General features: G+C 38.2%; 1 protein-coding gene across 13 annotated transcripts in view; it reads right to left on the bottom strand.

The window, feature by feature from the left end:
- The window catches only part of FGGY (FGGY carbohydrate kinase domain containing), a 298,819-nt gene that overhangs the window by 90,601 nt on the left and 195,445 nt on the right, over window positions 1-12,773 (bottom strand). For all 13 annotated transcript variants that reach the window (XM_030455591.1, XM_030455592.1, XM_030455587.1 and 10 more), the window contains one exon: window positions 12,217-12,305. In XM_030455591.1, the coding sequence (XP_030311451.1) occupies window positions 12,217-12,305 (89 nt within the window). The remainder of the gene's footprint in view (window positions 1-12,216; window positions 12,306-12,773) is intronic.

Raw genomic sequence — 12,773 nt, 5'->3', positions numbered from 1 at the left:
AGGATTGCACTTGACTTAAGTCTCTACAGATTGTCCTTACTAACTCCAGCAATTAAGTCAGAAGTATCAGGCTGGACATCCTACATAGCTGAGCCATTTTTCATGGAATCACAAAAATCATAGATTGGTTTGGGCTGGAAGCGACCTTAAAGATGATCTAGTTCCAATCCTCTTACGTTGGCAGGGACGCCTCCCAAGTGGTTTGCACTTTGACAATGAAAAGCACAAAGCAAATTAACTTAGTGATGTTCTGAGATGGCTGTAGAGGTGAAAGGACAACCTTCACTGCTGCAAGATGCAGACATAAATCTTAAGCTCTCAATTTATCCCAGATCTCCTGTCCTAACATGAGAATGAGGAGGAGGGACAGTGCAAGACCTGCTGTCCTGCAGTCATGACAGATAAGCAACTTTGGACTGCAGTAATGAAAACCAGGAAGAAACAAACAAATCCATGTCCAGATCTAAAAAATAATAGCAAGTGGAAATTTTTTTGAAAACCTCACCAAGAGGGCACAAAACACTTCCACAGTTATTTAAAGAGATTTTTCTAGCAGAAGGAATGATGCATCATACCATGACTAAATCCACAGTACCCTAACTGATGAAGATGCTCCTGTCATATCCCAGGTGCTGCCAGTGAGATTACTCAGCTGGAGCATAATATCAGATGAAAATTTATCTGGGAAAACTGACCTTAACATTCCCATATACACAATTTCTTCACAATCAGTGCCAATTCATCTCAATCAATAGCCTACAGACTGTTTGCAAATCATTATCTGAGTCATAGTGAAATCACAAAATATATTTTCTGGGCCATAAGTGGACAAAAAGTTCAGAGGAGAAGAATGAACTGTCAAAGAACAGTTCACCAAATATTCATGGAACCAAGAGCCTGTTCATACCAACATGTTTGGATGGCAAATAAAGCTCACAGACCAGCAAAGCACTTAAGCACATGCTTTAACTTTAAGCACGTGCCTAAGTGCTTTGCTGGAAAAAGGCCCAAAGAAAAGAATGAACATGGTTAACTGAAAAGCCCTTTAGAACTGGAGTGAGTGCTTTGTTTTTCCATCAACTCTAGTTGCTAGTAAACACATGTTTGGGCACAGCATCTTGCCCAATGCATTTAATCCATATCACAAAAATAGAGAACTGGTACAATCTCTTTACCCATGGAAGTTCCATGAATTGGAAAGTAAGGGAACTGCAAGGCACATTAAGAATTTAGGCTACTTATAAGGCCTGAGTAGAAGCAGCACCTTCATGTCTCTCTGACAGACAAACCCACAAGAAGGCCCTGACCACTTAACACTCATTTAGTAGGTCACCACACAAGCCTGCATTGTCCTCACTCTTCCACCTCTTACATCAAGCCCCACAGAACATATTTTGGAAACCTCACCAAGAGGTCACAAAACACTTCCACAGAACTTATGGCTCTCCTTCCTCTCTCCCACCTGTGAAGGAAAAAAACCCATGCTTGGCAAAGATGATTTCCAACTCTGGGTCTTGGGACTCTGATGGTCTTTCTTTATTACCTCCACCTTAGTTCATTAATAACATTTCTATATGCATCAAATTTGCCCCAAAACAAAACCAAAATTCCCTCAAATATCTGAAGCATAATGCTGAAGTTAAAAAAAAAGACTGGAGTCCAAAAGTGGAAAGATGATTAGGGAGGTAGGTGAAATTGGAATGAAATAATAATAAAAAGCCCTACGAACACATCATATATTCATAGTTCTTGAATCATTAAGGCTCTACATGACAGCTCTAACAAGCACTGGTATAGCAAACTCACTGACTTTTAAGCAGGAGTGAAAGTGGTTAAGCCCTAGGACAAACAGTTTGAAAATCTCAGCACAAGTCTGATCTCAGAGTTTAAAGGAATGCAGACTGCCCAAAAACACAGCAGCTGTTTGTTTTTTCTGCCACCTTTCCAAGGTTCATGTCTGGAGTGAGGATAAACAGTTCTGAAAAAAACTTATGTGGAGTTCAGACTTTAAGAAAATAAAACATCAGACTACTATTTCTTGCAGAAAGATTAAAAAAACCCCAAACCTTAAATTATTCAGCCCTGGAAGTTTGCAGGTAGAGCTCTCAGGAGCAAAGAGGTGAATGGCTCGAGGCTCCAATATATTAAAAAGCTCACTCTAAACCAGCCTGCATTTTCAAAAGCTTAGCCTGATGTGGTTTTCTTGAGCAATATTCCTCCAAGCAGAGTTTCAAACTTAAAGTAAAACAGTATTCCCTATTTTATGTACACATACGCACACAAATAGAGGCCCTTTCAGACAAAGCAACAAGTAAACAAGACGGGATGAAGCCTTAGAGATAGCCTGAAGTGATTCTCATCAGCACAGTACACATCACAGTTACAAGGTAATTTGTGCTGTGTCATTCTGGACATCATTCTTTTATGCTCCTTCTTCCTTTCTCTCCCTATTCTGCTTGCTCGTTTGCTTTGGCACATCTACTTTCATTAATTAATATGTCTCTTGATAGGTTAAGGGAATTAGAAATCTCTTGACTTAACATTTTTAGTAGGTATAACTCTCCTTTGATCCACATTTAGAAAGACATAACTTGAAAAAGAATGAGTTAAGAGGAAATATACTTAGATTACAAGTGGAGTAAACCAGTGTAAATCAACATCATCTGTTGTCACAGATGGGTCAGAAAGAGCAGGAAATTTCAGGCACCATGTTGAGATTCAACATCTGTTTATGAACTGTTCTCATACACAAAATGAGGAGTTGCTACAGGACAAAGCACACAAAACCAGGAAGTCTGAAACAATCTGGATTCCCTCCAGAGAGCTTCCCAGTTATATTTATACCTGGTGCTACTGGGACATCAGCAGGAGGAATGGTGAACACTAAAGAACCCCAATTACATATTCAAATTTCAGATACCACAGGCAAGCATTACCCAATATGACATATGAAAGGTACAAGTCATAAAGGAGATGACATCAACTGCTCTTTCCAAATCCAGGCGTGCATGCCCACAGGGATTGGGGGATGGAAGCAAGGAGGGCAAGAACAGAAGGGGACAGGGCAAATACGAAGAAGAGGAGTCAACAGTGTACCATGCACTTAGACATTTTCCCATTTTCTCTTCTTTCTAGGGAGATGAAAGCTCTATGCAACATTAACCTCACATAAAGATGCCATGTTCAAGGAACTAAGCACAACATCACACCTACTTTTCCATTAAGACAGGAAGCACACTATTTTTTTTTCTTGAAATTAAAATTACAATATTGCTTTTCCTCAAAAGAGTCTTTATTAGATACACTATATATGACAAACCAGCATCAGAAAATCCCACGTACACCTTCAAGAAGGGAATCTCCAAAGTTGAAAACTACATGAAAATAGTTTTCTGTGTATTTTGTGGCATGTTCTGTCTCTCTCACCACGTTTAAATGTAAAAGTACCTTATGGTGCAGATCTAGCCTAATCCTTCAGTTGAAAGAACTCAGCTTGGAAAATGAGGTTAGAAGGAAAGCTGAGTATCTTTCAAAGTTTTAAATTTTGAACCTGCAAGTTTCACACTCCTGTGAATGAAAGCTGGAGTTATTTCTTTCATTCTAACAATGTCTACTACACATGCATAAATGCAAGTGGAGTTTTGGAGGTGGAGAGTTTGAATATACCTGGAGTATCTTCACACATCTCAGCTAAGTTTTTCCCAATTAACTTCTGCAGTATGAAGGTCTTGCTTTCCTTCCTACTTGGACAAGAAATCCTCATGCATGGGTACCAGAGGCAATCCAGAGGCCACCTTCTGTAGACTCCCTTCTACTCCAACAGACACCGGCACATGCAGCCTGGCAAGGACAGCAGGGCAGCCACAGCTCTGGGGACAGAGCTCTGGGAAATGCTTGTTGTTTCCACATGGCCACTCAGGAGGGTCCCAGGATACATCTATACTGCAGTCACAGGCAAGCTGATAAGTGAGGCTAATAAGGCTGACTAAGAGCTCTTGAACTGAAATGAGGTGGATGGAGCAGATTTAAACTTAGAAGAGCAGCTCCAGCAGCACATCTCAGTGTGCAAAGTGAGTAAGAGCAACCTAAACCAAATATATATAAAAGTCAAATACTGACTGAAGCCATCTAATAGAAAAATATAAAATATAGTATTTTCCCTTTGCTTAAAGTGAAACTAACAGCCATGGTGGAATCTGAGATTTCAGCTATCCTGTCCACAGGAGATTAACATTTCCTATGCATGCAGGGTCTGACAACCAATAAACATAACTTCAGTCATCTTTGCTGTATTACACTGCAACCATTATTGCTTCATCTGTTTCTCTCAGGTCAGACAGTCAGAATCCTACCATCAAAATGTAATCAAAGAAGGTAGTTAGAAAATAAACAACCTTTCTTGGAATGTCTTTGATTCTGTAAGTACATACACATTTCATCCACTGAAGACTGAATTACAGCCTTTTATCTAATGAGCAGCTTAATGGAATGGCTCTGGAATAAAGAATGGGGAAAGGAAAAAAAATCCTTGATGATTTTATATAAGACATTATATATTTATATAACATCAGGTTCACTATCTGGCAACATCAATTTGAAGACAAAAATAAAAGTGTTCACTATCTCAGTGCAGGTAGAAGGCATAGCCAGGCACCAAATCAATAACCAGATCTTACAGCTGAACCAGCAGATGGTTTGCCACAATGAAGAAATGACAAAACATGTATGTACAAGAGCCTGCTTTCTTTAGACACATTCTTGAAAGCACTGTATCATTGATCTAAGATTATTTTTATAGGCAGGCTACAGGTCAAGGATAAAAGTATGTGATTTTAAAGGTCACAAAGTTGGCAAAATTGGTATCACTGGCATGGACAAAGAATCATTTTCCTTGAACTCCGCGTTGTCAGGCTATTTACATTTCACAATTAAAAGGCTCCTCTCTGGATAATATGAATGCTAAAACAAGTAAGAGAAAAAAAACCTTATGTAAGCTAATACTACTTTAAAGAGATAATATAAGTCAACCCTGACACCATCAGTGTCATCCTAAAGCACGATGAGAATTTCCAGTGAAAGTTACTAACATTAAACAGATTTAGAGAGCCAGCCAACAAAAATAAAGCAAACGTGTAAGTAAACTGCCTTCCAGGCCAAGACTGTTGTTAAGGCCATGTATTACACTGAAAGGGATAGGAGCAACACTCTAGTGGTGAAAAGCATTTGTTTGGGAAGTCTGGAGGAAGAAAAGGTCCAGAATAAATAATTCATAGTGTGGTCTGTGAAAATGTCTATGGAATAGGACAGTTCAAGTGTTCTTACTGCAAGTTAGACAGAAAGCTGGATGCCCAGCTCAACACTTTGAATGTTAGCATTCAATTTAGACAGTTCTTTTCCCAACTGTAAAATAATAATGCTACTTTCTTAAGCAAGAGCAGCACTTTAAGGGTGAATTTATTAACTCCTTCATATGCCACATATTACAAAAGAATAAAGTTTAAAAAAATTTTTAAAAAGCCCCTTATGGAAGAATAAATTTAACAGAGTTTTCATACTTTTAATCACTATATGTAAACATCTAATGCAGAGACTTTATGCTATATAGCTTTCCTTTCCTTCACTGGATGAGAACACTCCTGGAATGTTATTGTTTTCAGGGGGTGCTTTTTAGAGAATTTACTGTGAATACATGCATTATACATGTGCACACTGAAACACTGTAAATGACCCAGGAGTTCATAAACATGGCTATTTTTTTATCTGGTTCAAATTTGTGCAATAAAGTAATTGTTACACCGCCCTTGCTGAACAGAGACCAAATTTCACAAGGGACAAGGGCTTTGCATGGGGCTTTCCATGGTGTTTCACATAAGGAACAGTTCAAAGCAGATGACAGATTGTTTATAACATGCCTTGTACTGTGAGGGTCTGATCCCTGATTGCATTCACAGAAGCCAGAGCAAATGAAACATACAGCCTCTGAACACCCAGCCTGTATCTGAAGAGAACCAAGATGACCGAAAAAAAAAAAAAAAGATATTAAGAGAACTGAAAGACAACAAGATTTTCTGTGGTTTCTGCCTTTTCTTTCCTCAGAATTTAAGTCCACAACCTCCTTTGATACTTCTCCCCCCCAACCCAGCTTCAGTGAAACACAGTTATCCAGTCCCACCACTAGCTAGCACGTCAGCAAGCTGGATATCAAAGACTCCTAGTCATCTCTTTACAAACTTTATTAAGGGAAGATAATTATCTGACCCTCAGAGAAGCTAATAATTACAGTGTTCATATATATATTGCTTCTGCACAGGATCAACAAAGAAAGGGCTGTTTAAACAAAGCTCCTTTGCTTCCATGGAAAACTTTGTGTGTGTACCACTCATCACCTCAAGCAAATGTTAATGACTATTATGGAAAAATAAAAGACAAACATTTTCTGATGTACATAGTACATTTAAGAGGCTTCTTAGGATGTTGTATTTTGCATTTTGAGACTACAGAAATAAGACCTTTAATAGCAATGAATATAGGAACCATGATTTTTTTTTTTAAAGCACTGGAGAATGTCTTTACCATCACAGACACACACACACTCTCATATACACACACTCTCAAACTACCACACTAGGCAAGATCAGAGCTTAACAGCCAACAAAACACACATTCAACCCCTGAGATCATTTTCCTGAAATAGAAAACTACATATGTTTCTCAAATTTCACATCAAGCCACTGCACAGCCTGAACTGCAGGGGAGAACAGAGCCAAGCCTGCCTTTGGGCTTGGGGGAGTAAGAACCTGAAAACAAGATGATTCCTTTCATATCACCACATTTCTCATCCACAATCTAAACTTACAAACACCCCTGTTTAACAGCATTTCTAGCGAGGGTTGCTTATCAAGCAGTCTTTGCTTTGTCAAATTAAGACACATTGCCTTGGATTAGTGAGACTCCCTGAGTTCAAAATGACTTCATGGTTGGCTCAGAGTTCACTGTCTCTGTGGCAAGCTGCCAGTAATACATCTACTACCGCGCCTGCCCCCAATCCTTTTCTATACTGACCTAGCTGACTTTTTTTTTTTTTAGCAGCAAATGAACACAATAGAAAACTGAAGGCTAGATATTGTCACAGCTAATTAACAATCCTAACATCTTTAAAAAAATAATCAAAGCAGTAAATATTTGAAGATCTGAATGCAAGCCTCTGAAATGCAATGTCTCAATGTACGTCAAAGCTGTTGGAAAGGGACAATGCAGTTTTTCTTCGCTGTGCAGATACCGTCAGACATGATGAAGGGCTCCTGTTCTTGTGGAAAACACATTAAGCTTCTTTTACTAATATTTTGTAAAGGGCATTTGTACAATAGCAATAGCTAAAGCTTCCTGTTTGCCTGTGTGCTTCCTGGCTAACATTAACAGGACCTGCTAACAATTTTCTTATTTAGCACACAGAACTCTTTCAGACTACTCTGTAGACTCAAGGACACATCGCTTTTAAATAATAATAAAAAAAAATCCAACAGTAATGTCCCACATTGCACCTGCCCTTCACAGTCCTGATAACTTTTCCAGCTATAAGCTTCCTATTTTCTTATCCTGGATCAGTCTGTGTGTCACCCGTCTCCAAAGAACATGTTTTGAATTTATTAAAAGCCTGATAGAAGTGGAATTCTCTCATTTGGCAAAGATACCATTACAGGGACACTTGCTTTTGGCTCCATGACAAGAAATTAATGGTACTTTGTCCAATCTACAAAAACACCATCTCTCCCCTCCCAATCAGCCCTTGAAGATTATTCTCCCTTCTCCAGAGACTTCCCCAAACAAGTCTGCAAGTCTGAAGTCTTGGGTTGTATTTCATAAACAGGACACAAAACCCGAGTGCAATTCAGGATACTGTCACCGCCACATGGGCTGCAGTGCTAATCATGAGAGCTTTCTAAAACATACCCCAGCCCCTTTCTTTATAATTTTTATACCAGGCATCTTCTGAAGTAAACACAAAACATCAACAAGAAGCAGTTAATTGCCAGAATTCCAGTCAAAGGGTATACATTAGTCATGGCAAAGCTAGGAAGGAAGGGAAGGGCAGCTGGCCCCAAAAAAACTGGTGTCTGTGCTTCTCCAGTTACCACATCTCACTGAAAGGATTGCCCAATCCTTTAAAAATACACAGCTATCCTTCAGATAATCATTTAAATCACACCAGTTTGCTTTCTAAACCACACCTCTAAACATAAGCTCCTCTTCCAAACTTTCTTTCTTTTCAAAGTTTCCAGCCTATCAGGCTAAAATATTTGGTGAGGACTCTGCTAAGCACAGTGATGAAATACCTCACAGTGGTAAAAGTAAGCAACCATGTAAGAGTTACCTATCTATCAGTTTAATGGATGCAGAGTAAACACAGGAACGAACAAGAATCAAGTCCTCAAAGTTATTTAGCTGCCTAAACATTTCTGAAGATGTAAATTTAATTCACTCCTTCAAATCAAACAAGGGACATGAGAGACTTGATTCTTGGACTCAAAAGCACCCTCCTAGTTTTAGTATTTTTTTACCAACTTCCACCATTTCAACTCAGCCCAAACTCTACTTCATTTATCCCAGCATACTCTTACCCAACTAACATTAGAAGAGTTATTTGGAAAGAGATGAGTCCAACAGAACCATCTCTTGCATTAAAAATCAGCAACTGGGAACAGGTTACAAATAAATATTACAGACTTAATCCCTGCTTAACATAAAGAATCAACTATTAAACACACACAAGTCAAGGAAGTAGCTTCTTTGTTGTAAAAGAAAGGAAAAGAAGACCAAATATCTTTTTGTTGAAAATATGCTGTATATTAGAAGTATATGACTCTCCCTCACACAGATATAAACTAATCTTAGTTATGTGGTTCCCAAAAATGCTTTTTATGAACTACACACATTTGTTTTTCACTTTGCAGTCTGTAATAACCATAACAATATGAATTTCTTTCTTCTTAAACTGGTTTTATCTGGAAAAAATCATAATTCTGAGTTCTTTTGCAAAGAGATAATTTACAAAAGCTCCCCCAGAAAGCATACCAAACATCTTTGTTACACCCTTTTCCCTGTCATGATGGCTGGGTCCTTGAAGACTGACTACACAAGTATTTCCACAGGAAAATTGTTTGGGTTAGCATTCATATATGAACTGAAGTCTCAAGTAGATTACACATTACTTTCATAACTATTAACATATCTAGAGAGCAATAGTTTGAAAAAATTACTCAGTTTGTTTCAACTTGTTTTGGTAATTTTGGGAGGTGGCTTATAGCATGATGTTGGACACTCTCTCCCTCAATGTCAGCCTGACATTCTTCACTGTGTTTCCAAATCCTCCTCCACAGGTTTAATCTCCCATTGGTGACAGCTCAACTTAAGCCCTGTAGATCCAGTGGAGACCAGCTAATTTTCCAGTGAGTGAGTTCCTTATGATTGAAATTGGAGCTGAAGCAGAATGCTGGATCTAAATATACACAACCTTGGAGAAGTTTCTGTGTGAAATCTACCCAATTTAACAGCTCAGCCATATTCTTATCTGCAATGTAATCCTTCACAAGACTTCAGAAATACAATAAATTGCAGATGTGAATCTCTGATAAGACTTCTCCATCCACAATACAGTAGCCTGTAACTAAACCAGATAGTTATTTAGATTTTATTAAGATAGCTTTATCCAAAATACCATATAAAGGAAAAGTTATCAGAGGTTATAGATTGTGGGTGGAAGACAGCAGTGAGTCATGCTCACCATGAGTAAAAGTGCTGAGCCCCTGCAAAGTATTGCTAAAGTGTCTGTGAAAGAACAGCTCACTCTTTTCTCTACAGCAGCATTTCTGAAATAAGACAAATGAGTATTCAAGTGGCAAACCCAATAGGCACTGTTGGAACCCTGGGGGGCAGGAGCTGTGAAGTTCCAAAGTTTGAAATTTTCAAACTAAGCTGTCAGTAACCTTTTTAATGCAGTATTGTCAGCTGTCTGGATCATTGAGAACAATTCAATGGTATTTCATGAAGCCAAAGAAGAAATAATATACAACAATTATTTTTAATTTGCAGTATTACAGGCAACAATCTTCCAAGAGCAATGGGAATCCATTTGGAACTTATCCTCTGCAACTGATGAGTGGACAGTTTGGTGAAATATATAGCAAGTTTAGATAGTAGGTAAAAATCTCAGAATATTTTTAAGTCTCCACCTTCCAGGTAAGAGGCATTTACTGTTTGTTACACATCCAACTGGAAAAGAACTCAGCAACAAGGCATTTCACATCAGCAGAATCAAAGGTGAAAGACAAATAATTTCATACTCAGAAACACAAGAATTGTTTTTCAAATTTTTCAAATTCTGATCTCTCACTCTATTTAACTGATTAATATCACTGAAGCCCAAAAGATTATACATAGGTTTTTTTCAATATTAAATACATACAAAATGTTTTTAAGAGCCCCTTAAAAGATGTTTTAAAATGTTTTTTTTTTAAAACATTCTTTAAGCAAGAGTAATAATTTCAGCATGTGCACAAGCCTTTCCTATAAAAATGCCCTTGGAATTGCACATATTTTGGTAAAATCCCATCACCAAAACAAATTAAAAAAAAAACAAAACCAAAACCTTTTTTCTATCAGGGCCAAGTTATGGATGATTCACAATGACTAACACTGTGTCTTGCCATGTGAATAGGCTCCTTTGTGCTCAGAGGGAGAAGAGGTGCTAAGACTCTTATTCTTGATAAATTCACATTTCCATAGTATTATTAATATATGCAGGACAAACTACTTCACCAAAATACAAGGAAATTCCCAAGAAACAGGTGTGCACGGAGGAAAGCAGAGGAAGGAAAAAAAATTAGGGCTGATTCCAACAAGGAATTTCTTATACTTATGCTCCTGCCTTTTTCTTCCTCCTTTGTTACTCTACAAGACATTCCACTAGAGCCTAAACAATGGGTTTAATTTTGGGGAGTACATTAAGGCAGCAAAGGAAGATGGTACAAGGAACTACTTTATCCAAAACAGGAGGCTCTCAGCTGAAGGGTGGGGGAAGACTTCGTTGAGAAAGTCTTTTCCCAAAATGTCTTTCTCCCTTACAACATTTACTAATACAATCAAAAAGTTTCTGAGTAATCAAAATGTCATTTCTATGGAAATGAACTTGCCAGTAAAAATTTAGCTAGTTTTACTTCTGCTTGCATTTTTTTTTTCAAAAGAGATTCTCAGCCTCACCTCCAGAAAGTGACAGCTAAGAACACAATGTCAAAGCCAGGCAGGACCAAGGAGATGTCATTGCCACCACAGCCTCTCCTTTCAGACCTACTTCCAAAGCAAAACCTGAATTTAGACAGTCTCAAAGTCTACTGCAAGCAGTAACAGCCTGACACCAGCTGAAAGCACCACTATACTAGTCCACAGCAGTACCCTAACCTCATCCTTGTCTTTCCATCCCCAAACCCACAAATAACACTTCACCCTAAGCTAAGGCCTCCATGAGGGACAGTAGACAGGAACTCTATTATCATACTCTAGGTTCCTGTATTCCTCCTTACTTCCTTTTAAACCTCTTCTCATATATTTTGGTTGCGTCCAAAGGTATCAGAAGAGGTTGAAAAATTTAATCTCCAGACTTCATGCTGTACTCCTGTCCACATTAGATGGGTATTAGAGAATGCAATAATTAGTCTGCAAGCTCTGTATGCTCTTTCCCTTTTATCAATAATATTGTGACAGAGGTTCCCAGGAGACGTTAAGGTCTTAGGGTGCTGAGCACTAACAACACACCCAAGAAAACACCTGCCCTTCCCCAAGACTGACAAATCCCTCCCACAAGGCAAAGTGTTTTCTTCCAATGCTTAAAAAAAGTCAGTAAATTCATCAATAAAAACAGATTTCAAAGAATTATAAGAATGATGTTTCACAGTAACTAGAGCAATCATATATATATTCCAAAACTGAATGCAAGACAAATAAACAGCTGTAGCAACATTCTGTATCTGTGAATTACTCTGGTCACAGGATCAAATGTGTTCAGGAACACACAATGCAAGCAGGAGATGGGTTCAAGATGTTTTGGAGAAGACTGAATTACAGACATACATAACAACATGGCCAGTTAAAATCAATTAAAGCTGAAACATACTTAAGGAAATAGACAAAGAAGGTCAAATCATAGCAATATCATGAACCTACCTTGCAGTGACACCTGTGGCTTTCCAAGATAAGAAATCCGGAAGATCAAAGAAGTAGCCTGCCTTCTCCCAGCATGATTCTTGCAAATTCTAAAAAAAAAAAAAAAAAAAGTTTTCACATGGCAGACATTAGATGCCAGGCATGATCACATCTTTATTTTCACACAACTGAGAAACCTGACATTCATGTGAATCTGAAAATCTTTTCAAACTCAGTATACTGCTCTAATCACTCCACAGTCATCTACTGCCTGAAGAACTGAGCCTTCCTCCCACCACAGATAGGAGTTTCCCATGAAGAGTTAATGGAGGCATATATTTCAGGTGAATAATGTGGGCTCTCCCAGTTCTCCATCAGCTGATCAATGCCAGAGCAGTCTTGAAGTCAACAGCTTTCTCAAAAATTATTTGCTTGAAGAATGCCCTGCTTTCTAAAAGTAATCATTTTAAATTTAATAGTTTTTAAAGCATGTGAAGAAAACAAACTTCTCTGTGTGCATAACAACAAAGCTTTTGACTCTATTTCAAAATAACTGAAACATGATCGAAGCATTTAGG

Source organism: Calypte anna, chromosome 8 (assembly GCF_003957555.1).
Source record: "Calypte anna isolate BGI_N300 chromosome 8, bCalAnn1_v1.p, whole genome shotgun sequence".
Lineage (NCBI taxonomy): Eukaryota > Metazoa > Chordata > Aves > Apodiformes > Trochilidae > Calypte > Calypte anna.
Note: the sequence above shows the minus strand (reverse complement) of the source record. Positions and strands in the feature narration are given on the sequence as shown.